Genomic DNA, 22,006 nt, shown 5'->3' with positions numbered 1-22,006 from the left:
AAGATACAGCAGAATTGTACAACTTGTAGAAAAGTTAATGTTCAAAAACTCAACTTGAACTAATAGATTTAACAAAGAAGATAACACACCATTCCGCACAGAATATTCACAGTGCTCTCTTCTCTCCTGTACTGCATATGGACCCTTTGTTTCCAATTCTTCTATACCCTTTCAACTCTGACTCATGTAAATGGCTGAAAAATATCTTGAAACCTTCCAGTTATTCTTCCGGGAATTATTTTACCTAGAAGTTTTAACCCATTCTACTGCATTGTCAGTACTACGTAAGAGTGGCTAAGCTCCTCTACAGATTCCCTGCAGAATTTCAGTAACAAAGCCTGACTGCAGTACAATGCAATTTGTTTCTGACTTATTGCAGACATACATACTTCCCACAAACATTCTAGAGTGTACACTTCTTAGCTGTAATAATAGTCTTTGCTGAAACAGTAACTCCCATCCAGAAATCTACAGTAAGTTTATGTACATTCATTACACTTGGAGAAGTGTGCCTGATATGCCAGAAACGATACAAAAACATTCTCTGTGTAAATTCAATAATAAATAGCTTTGAACAACTTTGACTAGGGAATGGTGTATAATTTATTACAGATCCATTGGTTGTGAATTCTCTACATTTCTTTTCCTTTGAATCTGGTTCTGTCCAATTCTTCTTTGTCATAAACTGAAGGTTGGCCTATCTAACTTTGCATGTATATAAGCTTATTTTATTATTAGCGTTAGCACTATAATATAAAAGTCTTTCATACTGTCAGCCCATTTCATTACACAACATTTAAATTGAATCTACATCTTTGACTTCTTTACACGTCCGTATGTCTAGATCAAAAATTCAATTCAATATTTACATTATTATGATGCCGCAGTGTAATTGTTTGACGAATTTCATCCTCAGGCATTTGTGTATTTTAACAATATACTTTGTGTATCATACAACCATGATGCTCAATAAATGGCTTAAAAATAGATTTAAAATGGGCACTTATCGAGTTTAGGGGGACAAAATTTTCGAACGAAAATATTTTTTCTCACTGTTTGATCAGTTAGACTATGTCCTGATACACAAAGCTAGATATGAAAGATTAAAATTATAATCTTGTAGACGAAAGTGTTTCTTAGGTTCTATACACATCCTATTTTAATATTGAGTTATGTTACATGTTTTTTATTTGTCAAGCTACGAAATGCATTGGAGCTGAAGAAAATAGTAGCAGCACTACTTTAGTTCAAGCAAGTGGCTGTCGACCTTTTAGTTTGGTCAATAAATTTGCTGGGAATGCAAAATCACCATTAAAATTATTATATTACACTATACTTACTCTGGCACAACAGGTGGGTCCACTGTAGGCTGAGAGGTCGGTGTTGTCTGCGATGCTTCTATTGCGCCTGATGGCAACGTCAGATTTAACTTATTTTTTGACATTTTGACGATAACCGACTGCTAGTCGTCGGTTAACAGTGATCCTCAACCCAACACCTATACGCACCACAAGTAAATGAGGATCCCAACCTGTACCACGCAACATACGAGATGTTGCTCCTGAATAATTGTAAAACTCTGACAGCTCTTGTAGTTGAATTACTTGCGGTAATCACGCTCACAGGTTCATTCTTTCACACGACGTAAAAAGCGTAACACGCCCATGTTGGCGACGTATCACAAATTCTTTACAGATACAATTCGTATGATATTACGACTACTAGATTATACAAGCATTTAACATATCCCGTTCAGTATTATTCAAGCAACATACACACCGGGATTCACCACGCATTTGTCTCGGCGTGACAGTACTAAAATCGTAAACATTCCAGCCAGTGCGAACACAAGAACTACTACTACTTTTTTTTTGTAATATTTACGAACGATTGCGAAATAGCAAAGATGTTCTCCCTGACACCAACACACAGATATTACTCATCCAGATATACAGGCATTAAAAAACAACTAGGTTTCTGTGTATCCGATTAGTTATACCACGGGGCATATTTTTACAAGTAGCACGTGAGAGTTCAATATAAAGAATCAAAAACACAACGACAGCAGAACAACAAAAAAAGGGCGCTATGGCTGGTGAAAGCGAAAAGTCACAACCAGATATAAAGGGCGGTCCACACGCAAAAGCCTGCGCACATTAAATTTGCGTAGGTTAGCGAAGGGACTGGAGATTTGCGCAGATACGAGATAGGTATGTTGGAGTTTTGAGTAAAATTGCTCAAATATGTGAGCACAAATCAACTCCACGCAGACAAATCGTACCATGTGGGAACGATATTGCCGTAATTCTGACGCGCGTAACGTGTTTGAAACAGCTATTTGTCCAGCCTAGTGTTTCTCGCCTTTGCATATCTACACAGTGCATTGTAAAATGGTTGACGTTATCTTGTAGAAACTAGAGATTCTGAGAACAATGACTGTAGTGCAATTATAAGGGTTATAGTTCAAAACAGCAACCAGCCACAAGTATGACTTAATTTTTTTTTCAGGCGAATAAACATGTTTGCTATTTATTATAAATCCATTTTATGACGGCTCTCACCTAAAGATTTCCTTATTTTCCTACTGGGAACTTGTTTTGTAGTTTTTATTGGTTTTGTGCTGTAGTGTATATTTCAGTGCGACGAAATCGTCGTCTATCTGTATCAGGTAGACTTTACAAAGTTAACACAGTTTTGTACACTCACTATTTGAATGCTGTTAAATTCACTTGAAACTATTTGAACACAAACCATGCTGTATTTTATGGAGGCATACATGTTCAACATCTACATCTCCTCGATCTAAATCTATACCCTGCAAACCACTGTGAAGTTGAAACTTCCTGACAGATTAAAACTGTGTGCCCGACCGAGACTCGAACTCGGGACTTTGCCTTTCGCGGGCAAGTGCTCTACCATCTGAGCCACCGAAGCACGACTCACGCCCGGTACTCACAGCTTTACTTCTGCCAGTATCTCGTCTCCTACCTTCCAAAATTTACAGAAGCTCTCCTGCGAATTCTTGCAGAACTAGCACTCCTGAAAGAAAGGATATAGTGGAGACATGGCTTAGCCACAGCCTGGGGGATGTTTCCAGAATGAGATTTTCACTCTGCAGCGGAGTGTGCGCTGATATGAAACTTCCTGACAGATTAAAACTGTGTGCCCGACCGAGACTCGAACTCGGTCCCGAGTCTCGGTCGGGCACACAGTTTTAATCTGTCAGGAAGTTTCATATCAGCGCACACTCCACTGCAGAGTGAAAATCTCATTCTGGCACTGTGAAGTTCATTGCAAAGGGAGTGTCCCATTGTACCAGTAATTAGGGTTTTCTCTCGTGCTATCACCGTAGGGATCGCGGGTGAAAAAATGTTTTAATGTCTCTGTGTGTACTGTAATTATTCTAATGTTTTCTTTGCGATCCGTATGGGAGCATACGTATGGGGTTGTAATATAGCTACTTAAAGTAGATTCTAGAAATATTTTAAGTAGATTTTCACGGGATAATTCGCATTTATCTTCAAGCGTCTGCCAGTTCAGGTCTTTCAGCATCAGTGTGATACTCCTGTCGCGACCTACACATCAACCGCCATGTACTAACGCAACGTTCAGTCTTGTGCAGTGTACAGTCCAGTGAAGTGGTCTTAGCAAGTGAATCGCGGCTATCTGAGTAAATTCACGCCCAGACCCTAGGGACGCTGCTTTTTTTTATGCTTTTATATGTTTTCTAAGCGTTCTGATTATTCTTTGTTTTGTGAATTTTGTTGGTAACATACAGGGTGAAAAGTATTTAAACCGACAAACTCTGGGACCTTGTAGGGGACATCAAAACAAATATTGTTCCCTGATGACATTTTTTCCTATGGGGATTATTTAAACTGGTAGAGGCCCTATTACGCTCTTCAGTTGTTAGAGGCCATATTACGATATTGAGTTGTTAGAGGGTGTATTGAGCTCTTCAGTTGTAGGTAATCGCTGTCCATCAGTGTAGTAGTGCATTGTCTCTGTTTACTAATGGAGCGATACACCTGGAGTGAGTACACTGATATGGTTGGTGCACTGCACAGCGAGTGTATCAACAACAATATCCTAATCGCCGTATCCCACATCATACGACCTTTGCTGCTGCGTACCAACGTCTGCATGAGACCAGGCCATTCACCAGATTACCTGGTCAGGGACGCCGTCGCACGGTAAGAACGCTGCGATCTGAGGAAGCTGTCTTGCAGTATGTGGAGCGGGATCCTTCAATCAGCACTCGTGCAATTGCACGTAACATGGGTACGAATCAGACGAATTTAAGAACAGTCCTTCGAGAGCAGTTGTTATGTCCATTTCACTTACAGCGTGTCCACAACCTGGAACCAGTTGATTATCCACCCAGAGCACAGTTTTCGCAGTGGTACCTGGAACAGTGTGAAATGCATCCCACATTTCCATCCTCTGTGTTGTTTACCGATGAAGCAACGTCCGGGCGTGATGGAGTCTTCAACATGCACAATTCGCGTGTTTGGAGTGAGGATAACCCACATGCCACAGTTACTAGCGCTCATCAAGTGCGGTTGTTCATTAATGTGTGGGTCGCTGTTGTTGGGGACTGTTTAATTGGGCCGTATCTGCTACCTAGGCCATTAAATGGCAGGCACTATTACAATTTTCTCGCCAGAGCATTGCCAGAATGTGGTTCGAACATGACGGGGCGCCGGCACATTTCAGTCGTCGTGTGCGTCGATTCCTGGACCGACAGTTCCCAGAAACGTGGATTGGCAGAGGTGGTCCCATACCATGGCCTGCTCGATCCCCAGATATGTTCCCTCTGGACTTTTTTGTGTGGGGAGAGATGCGCAACCTTGTTTACGCAACTCCTGTTGCATCAGAAGAGGATCTGGTTGCCCGGATAGTAGCAGAAGCAGGAACAATTCAGGATACTCCTGGGGTTTTTGACCGTTTCAGACAGAACATGATCCAATGGAGTAACCTTTGTTTACGTGTCAATGGAGGCCTTTTTGTAAAGCAACTGTAATTGAAATTGGGTTGTGTTAATGCGTTGTCTCTTTGTCATTAAAAATGGAAAAACGTTTGTTGGTTTAATTAATTTGTCACCAGAGAAATCTTCCTCTACCGGTTTAAATACTCCTCATAGGAAAAAATGATATTAGGGAAAAATATTTGTTTTGATGTCCCAGAGTTTTGATGTCCCAGAGTTGATGTCCCAGAGTTTGTCGATTTAAATACTTTTCCCCCTGTATGCTCCTTGCCAACTTTCTGTTATCTGCTGTTACCGAGTAGTAGCTTGTAATCAACTCCTTTTTATGACAAGGATTAGAGCTCGAATTACGACATTTCTGTCCTGCCTACTTATAAGAGTGATGTTGAGTGTGTGCTGCTAATCAAGTTACAAAGAAACAGTGCAAGTGTCGTTCGCTTAGTCGCTATGAACACGTCAAGCAAAAGTTGGTTAGCCAAAAGTAGAGCCGATGTGACCAGCGGTATCTCAGCCTAATAGCGCGAAGGCCGAAGAACCAACAGCATCAAGAATAGCAGTCTGCCTGCTGCTGTTCTCGTCGGATAATCCCATCCTTTGATTCGCGCAACCATAAGCGAGTTTTTGTTGCAGAGGAATAACAGCAGAGACGACTAAGTTTTCACTCGCAGTAAGCCACCTCGACCACCGATTCGCCACTGAGGTGTAAGAGATGTACACCAGGCTCAGTTTAGAATTGATATAACAAGCGGACGCCTCCCGAAAGGATCACATACAGTAAGTTCATACTCAAGAAAAGATTGGCGACACTGAGGTGTCAGAGACGCTCAGTTTAGAATTGATATAACAAGCGGACGCCTCCCGAAAGGATCACATACAGTAAGTTCATACTCAAGAAAAGATTGGCGACAGAAAGCCATCTCAGTACCTGCAACACCTGCGCAGCGAGGTTGACACAGTCACTGTACCAGATAACTTGCTGCACACGCTATGGAGTAGTCACTTGGCCCCGCAGAAAAAAAGCCATAGTTGCCTTGCAGATTGACATACCTCTGGACGCCGTGGCGCAGCTGGCCAATCGAAAACAAGACGCAGTTGTGAATTCATAGATCAGTGCACAAAGCACAGTACAATAGTTCAACTACTGCAGTAACAGTATCTTGGGCTGAGCACGAATCACTCGCAGCACCAGGTCAGTGCACTATTGTCGCGACACAGCACCAGCAACGACAGAGGCTGATACTAACGATGTTCAAACAGTACATCTTCTGGTGGTGCCACGAATCCGCAAAGTAATGCATAGATGTGCCATCGTCGGTTTGGTGACCAGACAAAGAAGTTCTCATCACCGTGCTCTCACTCAAATGCAAGTGGCGTTAGATAACAGGTGCAGCTGATTGCCAGACGTCCTCCAAGTGCTTGTTTGTCACTGATAGAGCTTCCTGCATGACATTCTTAATAGATACCAGATCAGATCTGCGCATCCTGTCTCGAGCGTCCATGCATCGTTGTTGGCCATCAACTAACTTCCATATGACAGCCCCCAGCAACTCCTCAATCATTATGTATGGTATTCAGAAGATGGAGCTCAAACTTGGACTTCAGCACCCATATGCTTGGGAACTTATCGCCGTGAACGTCACTGAGGCGATCGTTGGAGCAGACCTCCTGGCGTACTACCAACCAGTTCCAAATGTCAAGAACGCTCGTTTGGCGGAGGTGTTACCAGCTTAGCAGTCACCAGTTTCCGCCACAGCGCCGCTGTTCACAGATGATGCAGGCTTCTCGAGTTGAGGACATAGCTACATGAATTTGACAAATGGACCACCTGTCAGCCAAGACTTTTGGATCCCGATCGCTTACTGGTAGTAAAGGCCAAATTTGATTATGATACATGAAGGCATAATGCGGTTGTCTAAGGGCCTGTGGACCTTGGCATTGCACTTGGTGTCTAGGAAAGGTGAAGCCTGGCACCCATGCGGCGACTATCACATGTTTAAATCTCGAATAGTTACTGACAGATTCCCTTTTGAGGGATTATAATCACACGTTACCTGGGCACTAGATACACTGGTGGATACACCGGTTCCTGTCAGATCACCGAAGTTAAGCCCTGTCGGGCGTGGCCGACACTTGGATGGGTGACCATCCATGCCGCCATGTGCTGTTGTCATTTTTCGGGGTGCACTCAGCCTCGTGATGCCAATTGAGGAGCTACTCGACCGAATAATAGCGGTTTCTGTCAAAGAAAACCATCGTAACGACCGGGAGAACAGTGTGCTAACGACACGCCCCTCCTATCCGCATCCTCATCTGAGGATGACACGGCGGTCGGATGGTCCCGATGGGCCATTTGTGGCCTGATGACGGAGTGCTGGTGCCGCTGCGTGCACCATCCTCGAATGTGCGAAGGCATATACTCAGATACCAGGAGCCACAGAAGACATACTCAATACTGCCTTAATCACATCTTTTGGTTTATATGACAGCATGGTTAGGACCTTTGGCTTATGCCATGCAGCTCAAACATGCCAGAGATTTGAGAATCTGTTCTTCAAAGACTACTGTTCAGCTTTGATTACTTTGATGATGTCCTGGTGTCCTCTGCCAATCTGAAATAACATCATCAACACCTGCATGAGTTATTTGAGGCCCCTTTCCCGTGCAGCAGAGTTACAGGAACTTTTGACAGCAGCATTATCGGGTACTAATATTAATAGTAAATCTCTAGTGCACTGGACAGATTATGCTCCGCATTTGAGTCTGCAGAGAATAGCATGGCTGATACAGCACTTTCAGCACACCCAAAGCTTGATACACCACTAACTATTATCATGGATGAGAGCCAGACAGCCACTGGTGCGTATTCCAGCAGTGGATGGATAAAACCTGGCAGCCACTAGCGCATTACTCCCACAAACTTTCGCCTTCACAAAGGAAATGGAGTATATACGATCATGAGTTCTTAACTATGTACCAGGCGGTTAGACATTTTCATCTTCAAGTTGAAGCTCGAATCATTACCGTCTATATGGACCACAAGCCATTGGCATTTGCATTAAGGCGGATCAGTGCCAACTGGTCACCCAGGCAATTTAATAATCTCGAATTTTGGCCCAATTCATGACATGTCTGGATTTAACAATGTCATTGCAGACTGTAACAGGTCAGCAGTGTTTCAAGTCCAACAGATTTTTTCGCACTTACAGAAGTGCAACAGGAAGACAAGGAGCTCAGTATGTATGTCAACGACACTGCATCAGCAAGCAAAATACAATTCATGGATGTATCAGGAAAAGATACACATCTGTACTGTTATATCTTGTATGGCCGACCTCGTCCTTTCCTACTGCCAATGTTCAGAAGGGCAAGCTTGTAACACTGTCTGTGAGTCGTCTCACCCATGGTTGTGACCAACCTTTTGCCTAGTGTCTCAGTGTTCTGTGTGACTACAAATGCAGAAATACTGTCTGGAGTGGGTCAAACCTTGTCTCAAGTGTCAACACTGCAGAGCTACCTGCTATTGCCAACTTACCAAATGCCACCACTCACTTCGCCCATGTAAATTTGGATGTTGTTGACCACTTCCCTTATCATCAAACATGCAGAGGTACGTATTAATAACGATTGACCATTATACTGTATCTGTTGGCCTGAATCAGTATTGGTATATAATCACTGCCATGACATTAGTGTCCACCTCTGCCTCGACATGATTGGCGAGATTCAGATGTCTGCTGCATACTACCACGGACCACAGGCGTAATTTTGAATCAGACGTGTCAGTTTAGATGGCGAAGTTTTGTGGTTATATCCACCATAAGACCACTAAATACCACCTGGCGTGCAACAGGATGATCAAATGTTGACACTTTTGCTTAACAGCAGCATTAATGTGCCATGAAGCGACCTGGTTGTTGGCCCTGCCAGCAATACTACTTCGCTTGCTAACACTATTCAACTCCAACATTGGTTAGTCAGCCGCAGAATTGGTTTATGGTGAGATGTTGCACCTGCCTGGTGATTTTCTTGACACACGCGCAATAGAGACAGCCATGCAAGGTCCGCCAAATTTTTTGCGTCACATGAGAGAGCACATTTACGGGCCCTGTCCCCTAAAGCTTCGCGGCATAGCATGCTGCCCTCCTTCATGCACCAAGATCTCAAGCATTGTACTCATGTTATGCTCTGCACGAAAAGCGTTAAATCACCACTGCAAGCCTCAAATTTCTCCATCGACTTACACAAATAACGGACGTTCTGGTGAACAGCAGGGCTACAACTGTCTCACTGAACCGCATTAAACCAGCGTATGTCTTCCACAACAAGCCAGCAACAACATCTCAATGGAGGTGTCTTCCCACTTTGGATCGAGACGCTACGTCGCAAGTGCCCTCACTGCAGCATCTGGCTCCCGACGCAGTTCATCCACCGACGCGGACGACTCGCTCTGGCCTCCGGGTGTATTTCCCGCGCGATTTCGCAACGTTGACGTTCTGCTTCCACCCAGGTGGCTTATGTAGTGACCTACACATCAGCTGCCATGCGCTAACGTGAAGTTCAGTGTTGTGTAGAGTACAGCGCAGTGCAGCGTTCTTAGTAAGTGGATTGCAGTTGTCTTAGCATTTCCGCTCCCAGCCGATGTTTTCTATGCATTCTGTTTTATCTTTGTTTCTGTGAATTTTGTTGGTAATGTATACTCCTTGCCAACTGTCTGTTATCTGGCGTTACTAAGTTGTAGCCTGTAATCAACTCCTTTTTAAGACAAGGATTAGAGTTCGAAATGCAGAATTTCTGTCTTGACTACTAATAAGAGTGACATTGGGCGTGCGCTCCTAATAAAGTTACAAAGAATGAGTAAAAGTACCTTTCACATAGTCGCCATGGATACGTCAAGCAAAAGCCAGACTCCCTCCAGTGGGTCAAACAAGCCTTTGACCATTCTTATTGCTCTTCTTTGAAGGTATCCATTCAATAGCCCTCATTAGTCCTATCTGGTATGGGTTCCACATATTTGAGTAAAATTCTAGGATGGGTCACATGAGCATTTTGTATGTATCCTTTCAAGACTGACTGCGTTTTCCTAGTACTATAACAATGAACTGGGTCATCCACATGATTTACCTACAACTGAGATTATGAGTCCGTTCCATTTAATACTTGACAAACTATTACACCCAGGTATTTGTATAAGTTGACAAATTCCGATCGTGACTCACTCATATTATAGTCATAGATAACAATTTTTTTCATTTTGTCAAGTGCACAGTTTTACGTTTCTGAATATTTAAATCAAGTTGTCAATCTTTGCACCACTTTGAAATATTATCAGCATCTGACAATCTTTGTGCAGATTCTTTCAGTCGGTGCTTCATTTTAGATAACTGCATCATCTGCAAAAATCTAAGGCTACTATTAGTGTTGCTGGCAAGGCTATTAATATATAACCTGAACAGCAAAGGTTCCAGCACACTTTCCTGCAGCACACACAAAGTTATTTCTACAGCTGTTGATGATTCTCCTTCCACGATAACTTGCTGCTTCCCCCCAACAAAAATATCCTCAATCCAATCACAAACTTTGCTTGATGTTTGATGCTATCATACTTTTGATAATAAGCATTGATGTGGTACTGAGCCAAATTCTTTTGGAAATCGAAGAATGCTGTACTGATCTGACTGATTTGACCTATGTACTCACATGGTGCACATACAAAAAGTTTTAAATTTAAAAACTGTTGAGGGTTGCAATTTATATGTCTCAATTTTTTCTGTATATTCCTATCCTTTCCAATGGAAACTCTGTGATATGTTATCTTCTTATACTGTTTTGTTGATATGTGCTTGCTGTGTGATTCAGTTTTCTTTTTACTTGTTCAAAAATTGCTAAATATAATCATAATTTAAACAAATAAACTTTTATTAATACAGGTAACTTATAATATGGCTGACTGAGTAGAGGAGCGTTTTTTCAAGGGTTGATAAAAGGTTGGTAGTTCAAAATTAAAATTTTTGTAGTTACAAAACAAGCTATTTGCCATGCACTTTGTTGAAATAGTTTGGTCAAAAGCCAATATTTGCTGTTGTGATAGAGCGTTGAGAAGTATGACTTTTTGCAAAAGTCGATATTTACTCTTAGCCAGTTGAAGCAAAAGTCGATAAATTCAAATTACGCTTTGTTTTTGAGAGACCTAAAGTGAGAATAACAGTGAAGGACTTCTTTGTCAATGATAATGTGAGGAAGTTTTCAGCAAAGAAAAAGGACATAAACTGTAGGAAAGCACTTGCCACCAGAACCAACAGTAGAAATAAATTTGTGGTTCACACAACAACATTAACTATTATTGCTCTGTTCAAGCCAGCTTTGTATGGGAGAAGAAACTTCAAGAAAAAAGCAAAAAGGGAGAATACTGTTCCGATAAAGTACAGCATTAGGAATAAATGACAAGACAGTACCCAGATGTGCTGCAACATTTCAAGCAACATCAGGGATGTCCAAAGATAGGCAGTCAAAACAAACAAGATCTGGACAAAAATAATCAATTAATAACGAACCACAGGTTGCACAAAACGCCATGCATGAAAGTTCTATACAATAATGAAGGTGGAAAATCCAAATGTGGTTAAAGTATGTTTTGCTGTAGGATATATGGCTATAAAATAACAGAACAAATGCAGTAAAACATCTTATTTCAAAAAAATTCATATTTAGTTAATGCCACCCTCAATATACTCCCCTCCTCTATTCGTTCAACACTCCATGCTAATTTTCCATAGATGGAAACAGCAATGGAAGTCTTCCTCTGTCAACTCCTTGATGACGTTTGCCACTTTTTCCTTCACTGCTTCAAGGGACTGAAATCATACTCAATGCAGATTTGACCTTGTGGAATAGATAAAAGTCACATGGTGCTAGGTCAGGTGAATACTGAGGGCTGCTGTACTTCGCTAGAAATCTCTTAAGAAGCAATATTGTATGAGCAGGTACATTATCTTGATGCAGGACCACGACATGTTCTTCCACAATTCAGGTCCTTTATTTCTTATTTTCTCAAGGAGTTGAGCAAGAACCTCATTATAGTATTGCTGATTAATAGTTTGACCTCCAGGAACCCATTGAAGACGTATAATTCCATGAATATCGAAAAAAATCAGCATAATTTTGAATTTTCATTTACTTATTCGAGCTTTTTTCATTCCCAGTGAAACTGAGCCCTTCCAATGTATTGACTGGCGATTAGTTTCTGGATCATTAGGGGAAAACAAAGATTTGTTACATGTTATCACTCTTTCCAAGAAATTCGGATCATTCTCATTGGTATTCAAAGTGTCAGTACAACTATTTTCATGAGCCTCTTTTTGTTCACAAGTTGCAACAAAGTCATGGGTTGAAACAGTGATCCAGAGAGTGTAGAATGAATTTCTTTTGTTTCTGCCGATGATCACAAAACTTTTGGTCATTAGACTACCTGTTTTGGTCAGCAATGAGCATCTTCAGACCTATTTCACAACATGTCCTAATATAATACAGGCAGGGTTGTATTATCACAAAATATACACATCATATTTTAAATATGTTTGCTGATGCTACACTGATTTTGTGTATATTTTGTGGCATTGCCACGATGGCTTCATTATATTAGGACATGTTATAAAACAGATCTGAAGATCGTCACTGGTGAACAAAACTGGTAGTCTAAGGATGAAAAGTTTTGTGATATTAGAGGAAATAAAAGAAATTCATTCTTTTTGTTTGAGCATGAAAAATTTTTACACCTATTTCATACTCTTTTTTCATATGTTAAATTGGTTGTGTAAAATTTGCGTTAAGGCCAGTTCACACTGTCCATCACAGCACCATCACATCATGACACCATCATGTCAAGTTGTATTCTCACTTCTTCACGTCATGGCACACAAAGCAGTTCAAGTCATGTAACCTCAACTCACATGGCGGCCCTTAGCGCTTTTTTTAGTGGGTATTGAAATATTCCCAGGATAATTTTCAACTATTTTTACGAGTGAAATGCACATACACAATACGGTAGCTTATGTAAGCGGATGCTGGAGCTGACACTTATTGAACTTAAATGGTTTGCAGCTTGCAGGGATAGCTTGCGATATTAAAGAAAGGAGACAGAAGTGCAAAACAAGGCAAAAGAAAGTATGTGAATCCAAAGACTGATATTAAATGGTGCAGAAGGGGAATTTCACACACTACACAAGGAGCTCGAGGAAGAGGAATCTGCATTTTATAAGTATTTTCGAAAGTCGAAGCATCAATTATTTTACATGTTTTTTATTCAGACTGTGCCCAGAATTTCTAAAGGAAACACAGTGTTACAAGCTGCCATCAAATCCTGTGAAGAAGTAGTTTGTTTAAGGTTAAGTTCAGTTGAAAGACCAATGAAAATTTTGTGCAGTAGTCATATGTCCTTCAATATTTTTCCTTTGAAGATTTATAGGTTTTGTTTACATCTTGTTTTTGGTTTTTAATTGTTCAAGTGCCTTATTTGTTTGGGGGTTAGCTAGCGAAACCCCATAAATATAATGTTTGCAAAACTGTTTCACAAACAATCCAGAGAGCTATCTAATAATAAACAAGCCTGCCATAAACACATATCTAAACAAACAACACTAATATATTACTTGATGCAAGCTTCACAAGAGGAGAATTTTGACACTGCTGCAATGTCTCAAGATTTCAGTCAATGTCTTTATCAAATATTACAAATGCCTGATGAAACACAAATAAATTCAACTTACTAATCAGTCTGATTCTGCACACAGTACTTTTTTCACTTCAAGTTGCAGCCATACTAAAATCCATTTCATTGTGAAATACTGAATACAGCACTGGTGCGTATAAAAATCCACTTTATAAATATAGTAGATGGGAAGTAATTTAGTACATTATATTGTACAATTCAGATTGCACCTCTCTGTTTCAATTAAACTTTCATCATTTACTATAAATTTTAACGAAAGTAATAATGAATTGGAACAAATTATAACAGATAATGAACAACAAGCAACTGATATCAACATCAAAAATCACGACGAAACGAACTATGGGGACCTGCACATGGCTGTGTATCGGTTGGAAATTAGCTTTGGGGGTCACGTGATCAACAACAGACAGATGACTGTGTAATACCACAACCCTTTTGGGATCCTGTATCCTTTTCCAGTCTCATCCTCACCCTCCCAAAAGGGGCATATGTATAATATCAGTAATTTACACCTATTTAAACATCTGCTTTGATTTTGTCTTTTCTGATTACCTAGATTTGAATACACTGAAGATTTTATTTGCAGCAAATTAGTAATTATACTAATTTAAGCTATTGTTTTGACATTGTTTACGTTGGGCCTCATCAATATGCAGAATGAAGGAAACATGTTGGATTACAGGCTGATATGCCATCACACTTTGTAAATTATACAATCTTCAGGCACATGGTAATAATAATTTTACTATTGTAATTATCGAGTGACTAACGATTACAGTTCTGATACTTCTAATTACCGAAAGACAGCTATTTTTTTTGTATTCAAGCTAAAAACAAATTGTATTCCTAATAGAAATATGACACAATAATTGTTCAGATAGAATTAAGAATATTCATGTTGTACTTGGTGTTAGTTAATGGAAATGTAATTATAACTATTTAAAAACGTAAAGTTTTACTCATACAAAATTTAATTAATCGAATCTAAGCCTTTCATTCAATAAAATTTATCCCTCTGTTCACCTGAAAATGATAGAGTAGTTATCGTTCTGGTAAGTAAAATGATATATGCAAATTAACGAAATATATTAAAACATTTAATTTATAATCTTAATAGAAACAGATTCTATACTGTCTTTGTATGAAATTATGCACTTTTATTTCACATAAATTTATATGTGATTTGGGAGATGTATGAAAAGTTTTAATTGTTAAGTATGCAAATATAATATGTGACAATGTTAGTAATTGTTAGAATCATGTAAATAGAGGCAATTTGTACGCTGTCATAAGTTCAGTTGAGTTCAGTGCAGTTTCAGGTCAGTCTAAGTCAGTCTTACATCAGTCATGAGACAGTGTTAAATCAATTTTGCGCGTGTAGTTCGCCACAGTACATCTAGCATGCGAAATAAAACTCTTTGTGAACACGAATTCCTGGAGCTTATTTCTACCATTGCATGATTCCTGAGTGACGATGCAGTAACATAAAGATGAACCTATGGCAGCATTAAGAGGCAGCACCCTGGATTACACTGTATACATATTATTTATTTGCTGGAGGATATCTGTAATCTGATGTGGTATTCTGATTTTCTTGTGTTAAGCAACGATACACATCCCAAACTTCACCACCCAAAAACATATTCACCACACTATATTACAACTTCAGCCATCAAAACTTTCTTCCCAAGACATCTTGTGGTGCCATGACATGACGTGATACAATGGGACGTCATGTGTGGTTTGTGCCACTTAAAAGGCATTGCAGAGAATTTTTTGATGGGATGTGATGTGACATGATAGCTATTGCGAATTGGCTATAAACGTGATTCGTGAGACAAAGTACTGTACAGATTATGGATAGCATGTGGGAAATAGTACCCAAGTCTGATGTGGCAGCTGTTAAAGTATAAACAAGTTATTCAAATGTCTACATCAGCGAATACAATAATATTCTAAAATCTTCGAAGAGTATTGTGTCTGCAGATGATATTTACATGCCAACTTTTGGTTACTACGCCATAGCAGACAGCATTTTCGTCTCCGAGTATTATTTCTGTTATAAATATGTTTTTGGCCCCTCATTTTCCCTATGCAAAATCTATTTTTAGATCCAACATTTGGGTTTCGTCTTCCTTGTATTTAACTTTACCACAGCTCTAATTCCATAACATCTAAACCCATCCATATGATTTCAGTTGACACTATACTGAAAGCTCTACAACTATATAGAACTGTGGCATCCTGTGTGAATGGTAGCACGCGGTACCACGAACTGTTGAGTCACGTTATTTGCCTGTGGGAACCCAGCTTTATATCATAGAAGTGAAGACACCACTGCCTACACGCCACCATATGTAGGGTAACAACATTCGGTATCTAAAGTGTATTAATACTGATTTCCGAAAACAATGGTTGACGGCATTACATACATATGCACAAATATAACCGGAAAGCCAGCTGCTACTTTCTACAGGTAAATATTGCAATCAAATTAATACTTATGGCTTAAATAAGGACTTTTCTTAACGTTTATTTATGGCTCAACATCGTCTATTGTCGTTTTTGTGATGTATAGGATCCTGAAGGACAGCACAATGAGAAGATTATGGACAAAGATGGTGCAACGCGAAGACTAGCAAGCACCAAATTCAAGCAGAATATGTCTTGATCATTTCCTCGAAGTCGATATTGATCGCACATCGTTGTCATGCATTTGGATAGGAGAAGGTGCCATATCTTTCATTTTTCCATTGTTTCCTTCATACTTTCAGAGTGTATGTTGTACCAGTACTAGATGTTTTTTAAATTATTGTAATGCTCCAGCGTTTCATGAATTGGATGAAATTTGGTGATAGTAGACTTTGGCGATGGCAGCAGATATGAGTGCACTGAATGTTTTCACTTAATGCTAGCGTCTTTAGCTAATTCAGGAAGGAACCTTTATCTCCTGTCTTTCAACATATGATTTTTTTGTTTGTATGTCATTGTTGTGTTCTGTGCTAATATATACGTATGTGGGCAAATTTTGTGAAAACCCTTTACATATCAGTTGGTTGTATAATGTATGTACCTATATAAGCAAAAGAGATAGGGTGTGACACAGCTAAATCTGGCTGTTTATGCAGAATTGAAGTAGTATTCCGTTATTGACTTCTAGTCAGACTAGAAGACTGTATAACATATGCTGCATTCTGAACAAGTATTATAATGTTGCGGGTTCCTGTACAGAGGTGTTATTTTGAAGAAACAAACACCTGAAATGTCATCTGTGAGATGTAATGAACAGGATGACGAGCTATCACGTTCCCAAGAAGGTAAAGCTAATGTTTAGCTTCAAACATATTGTGTTCTGGTTCGCAACTTTCTTCAGTGGAGTTCTTTTTACAACTATTTTCTGTAGCAGAACCCCTTCAGTCTGATTTATTTCTCACTTGTTAGTTGTAGTTAAGAGTAGTGTTACAAAGAAGAGAGGGAAGAGGACATTCAGTTTTTACTAATTTTACAGTAGTCGTTGAAATTCTGGGAGGAGCTCACAGAATCCTTCGGTATCTATGAAGTATAGGCTGAGAATCATTGCTCCTGAAATTAGTAATAATTTCTGTACATTAACGTCTGTGGCATAGTGCTTTAATAATTTTATGCATTTGTTTGTTTTCTGATATGCCAAATGATGTGCCTCTGAACCCAGACTCAACACTTATGACTATTTTGCTTGCATCAAGTGAAAGTTAAAACTGTGTGTCTGAGGCAAATATGCAAAATAAGAAGAAAAATGAAACCTTTTTGGCAGGCGTCGTCTAAAGAAGCGTATTACTACTTTGACAAACATTTTCAAGGGATCGCAGAAGAAAAACTACCTAGAGAAAGAGAGTATTTCTGTGCTTAAAAGGATGTCAACAATATCGAACGTTCTCAGGAACGTCGTCCTGCTGCTCATCACACTGCGAACTGTCGGTTTCGACCGCGAAATGTGCGTGAATCAACTTCCCAAGGTAATGGGCCGTTTAATTGATGCCCTTTATGGCACTTCCCGAAGGTTTGTCGTATCTATTATGAGCGGCTATTTGTCTGAAATCTTTTCCTCTGTCACCCATAAGAAAACAGTGTGACTTCAACGCTGGGTGTCGCGGTTCTTATCTCCTTCTCTGAAGCATCATAAGGAGGGGAAAATACCAGTAAGAAGGGGTTTGACGATCATCTCAACATGTGACACTTTGACGATGGCGTTGGGCAGAATTGTGGTTCAATTTGGTGCCAACGTGATATCATTAACCCACCTTACATAAATTTCTGAGCTGTGAACATATTTTCACACTTGATGGCATCTTGCTGTTTGAAGTGTCGCCGAATGCGAGTGTGACGTCGCAGGGCGCTACGCTTTTGCATCAGTACAGAAGAGTGATGTAGAAACCTTTGAGCCAAATTTCAAATATCTGCGTGGCGACGGGAGACAATTATGGGTCTTTGAAAGTGCGACACTTTTTTGCACACTGTATGTTCCTGATTGTGCATAATTGTTAAACGAAATTCGTACCGGTAATGTGTAGAATGATACAGACGTTCTTAATGGCGACATTTCAGTGATGACAAAGTGAAAATCGTTTATGTTGGTAGTGAATTGACCAGAAGGATCTCGTACCGTGAACTAACACAGCTAATAGTTAGACTTAAACGATCAGTAGTTTTAAAGCAATGTAACCCACATTAAATGAATGAAATTTCGCACCAACAAATTAAGTTCTCAATTTTCTGATTATAAGTATTCTTCCATAAAAGTTGAGCGTATCTAAGTACATGATTAATGATTGTATCTTGTAAGGGTCTCTAGCCAGAGATACAGTGACGACTCCAGCAGAAGCTACAGTGGAGAAGGAGTCCTATAAAATGGCATAGTTGCCAGAAGAGGCATCATCTCTCTCGGAGTTAATAAAAAGAGAAGCTGCTGCTGTGCAGCTGATGGGCTTGGTTCTCCAAACAGGAAGGGAAGAAAACCCTGATTAAAAATCACTCACCCTCTGGCAGAGGGTGGATGTAGGACTGAGAACTTGCTCCAAAAAGAAACATACCTTGCAAAACTTCAACAAAAGAACTCCAGTATGATTAATGATAATATAATTGGCATAAAAAGCCAACAGTAAAGAACAAAAAAATTGAAAGAGAAGAAAAGGAAACATAAAGTGTAAGTTGGCTTTATATGTTCGAACTTGGAATGTAAGATCTGTATATAGTGGGCGAATGTGATTTCTGTGACAGAGACCCCATTGTACTACTTATGTAAACAAACTAGCCTGTTGCCACAGCCCATGTTTTGTTTATTTAGCTCATAATTAATTGGAAATAACTGTCCTTATAATTGCATTTAATGGTCAACAACTGTCAGTATAATTACCATAATCTTGCAACAATATGGCGACCGAGTAGGGCATTAACATTCATGTCAAATGCTTAGTGATATCTGTTATCATGAATATGGTAATTTAGGTCCCAAAAATGGCATCTCCCCTTCTCTATTGTTGCAGTGTTCTCGTATTGACCCTTCCTCCACCGCTGCCCCATCCCTAGTGTCTCCAGTGTCATGAGACAGTCATTCATAGTCAGTACATTGCGTGAGCAACAGCACCACCACAACACTGCCTATTTAACATTTTTTTTAAAAGAATACAGTTGTAAATAAGGAACTTGATGCCAAACTGCACAAAAAATACACTCTTGCTACTCTAATATGATAGTAAATAACATTCCTGCACCTAACAACTAGTATCACAGTGTGTAACCTGCAGTTATGCTTAAAAATCTTTAACTAACATCACGTTGCACTAATAATACAATTTGTTACTCTAATATTATAGTAAATAACAGGGAGGTAGGTTAGCTATGCACTTTGTTATCTGTCTTCCACACACTGGTTCTGCTCCCCATCAGGGGCAATTGGAGCAGGCGGGGTAGCTCCACCCAGTGCTCAGGTATCTTGTCGACCTGTGGACGTAGAGTGAGCAGTGGATGCTGATGCAGGCAAGCAGACTGCTTGCTCTCAATCCCTTCTCCTCACCCTGTCCTTGAGTAAACACAGAAACACACGGCGCCACTGCACGGTCTGCATCTTATCCAAAGGTCTCACAGATGTCCAGACAATCAGTATGGTGTCTGTCAATAGAGGAAAGAGACTGCCCCCCCCATACCAACTGGTTGTGCTAATCAGTCACACATGTTACATGAAAAAAGTATAATAGGACTTGTTAAAAAAAAAACATTTATTTCTACAACCTCCATACCACAGTTTAATGGTTAGGCCATCAATAATGCAATCTCTGTGCAACTGAAAACGCTTCCACAATAGTCATACTTGGTAATAAACTCATCCCTCTGAAACACCAGTGGTGGGTTGTGAAATTTCCACGCAATATTACACAAAATAAGATACAGTTCTTTAGGAAACATAGTTATCTTCTTCATTCCATAAGCTGTTTTTATAAATTTCAAAAATCACATTATCCACAGTTTTAGCTTGAAGCCATCTGAATATGTAGTATGTGTCAACACGCACCATCTTGTCGAGTCTGTAGTCTTCTAGTTGCATTATTGGATGAATTCTGGTACAATTTGTTCTAGAATATTCAGAATGATTAGACTTAGTAGACTCTCAAAAACACAAACGTCCTGCAATTGTCATTCTCTGTTAACAGTGTCTTAATGGTAGACTGTAGAGTGTTGAAAGATGCATTGGTGCTGAGAACTTGCAGTACAACCTACACTGTCTGCCTGCATGCAAATTAACGACTAATACGATTACTCTCTTCTTATCGCATTTAGTGTCTAGTAACAGGACTTTATTCATTGTGTGTCATGCAATGAACTGACTGTGGAGCTCTCTGCATGGTTCTTCTTATAGACCTGAAGCCAAAGATGATATGTTGTACATATACATTGGTGTCCAAAATTAAGTCAATAAAAGGAAATTTTGCTAGGTTGCGTTTATTTTGTCACACAACTGTGTAAGCCGGCCGGTGTGGCTGTGCGGTTAAAGGCGCTTCAGTCTGGAACCGCGTGACCGCTAAGGTCGCAGGTTCGAATCCTGCCTCCGGCATGGATGTGTGTGATGTCCTTAGGTTAGTTAGGTTTAAGTAGTTCTAAGTTCTAGGGGACTGATGACCACAGAAGTTAAGTCCCATAGTGCTCAGAGCCATTTGAACCATTTTGAACCACAACAGTGTAAACAGGTGATAGTTAAGTATAAACAATGTAAAGAATACGGAATGGAAACGACTGCAATGTGCATAATGGTAGACAAAAGTATTCTTCGTTTTTTTTTTCCCCAACTTAACGGGTTTGCACACACATTCTGACAACTGGTTAATGTGCTCAGTATGGGGTGTGACTACCCCTGGCAGAACACAGACCTGACAACGATGGGGCATGCTGTGAATGATGTCATCAGTCTCATGTTGAGGCAGTAACGCCCATTCTTCCTGCAGAGCTGCTCAGTTTTGTAGACTGGTTGGTGGATACTGACGTGATGCAAGCCATCTCCGTAGTGCATCCCAGACATGCTCTATGACATTCAAATTGGGAGAGCGAGCAGGCGACGCCATGCACACAATATTTTCCGTTTCCAAGATAACATCAACCACGAATGATCTATGAGGAACAACCACGTATTAGGTCCCAAGATCTCGTCACGATACCTGGCAGCAGTTAATCCTTGCCGATTCACTCATATATTTTCATGAAGAGGGGTCTGAGTGGTAAATGTAATCCGTGCATACGCCATTAGGGATCCCCCTCAATCTATCGATAATGTTTGGGCCCCAAAAACTTGTTCCACGTTCCCTCCAGTTAAGAATCGATCGAGGATCACTTTCCAGACTAAATTGGGACTTATCTGTGAAAACAATATTAGCCTACTGTTCTGGTAGTCCAGGTGGCATGTTGATGACTCCACTCTAGACGTTCGCTTCTGTGAAGATGCATCAGAGGTAGACATACATCATGTCTCTGACAATAAAGGCCTCTCTGCTGAAGCCTTCTGCACACAGTTTGCCTAGATATAAGACGTCCAGCGGATGCTGTGAGCTCACGTACCAGTTACTGTGCAGTACTAAGGCGGTAATGTCGTGTCCTTACAGCCAAATAACGGTCCTCTCTTCTGAAGTCACACATGGTCGGCTCTGCTCTTTGGGATACAGTTTCAGTCTCTATAAACTGACACCACATCTGAGAAACAACAGAATGGTTCACATTAAGGCATCGGGCTAAATTGGTTTTCGACAGTACTGCTTCCTTTGTTTCTG

The 22,006-nt window shown here is 40.2% G+C and overlaps 1 protein-coding gene across 1 annotated transcript in view; it reads right to left on the bottom strand.

The window, feature by feature from the left end:
- Positions 1-1,889, bottom strand: part of LOC126198553 (dual specificity mitogen-activated protein kinase kinase dSOR1) — a 75,308-nt gene extending 73,419 nt beyond the window's left edge. Inside the window, exon 1 of the mRNA XM_049934976.1 lies at positions 1,341-1,889. Within this exon, the coding sequence (XP_049790933.1) occupies positions 1,341-1,444 (104 nt within the window). The 5' untranslated portion in view covers positions 1,445-1,889. The remainder of the gene's footprint in view (positions 1-1,340) is intronic.
- Between the last annotated feature and the right edge of the window lie 20,117 nt (positions 1,890-22,006).

This window comes from Schistocerca nitens, chromosome 8 (genome assembly GCF_023898315.1).
Source record: "Schistocerca nitens isolate TAMUIC-IGC-003100 chromosome 8, iqSchNite1.1, whole genome shotgun sequence".
Taxonomy (NCBI): domain Eukaryota; kingdom Metazoa; phylum Arthropoda; class Insecta; order Orthoptera; family Acrididae; genus Schistocerca; species Schistocerca nitens.
Note: the sequence above shows the minus strand (reverse complement) of the source record. Positions and strands in the feature narration are given on the sequence as shown.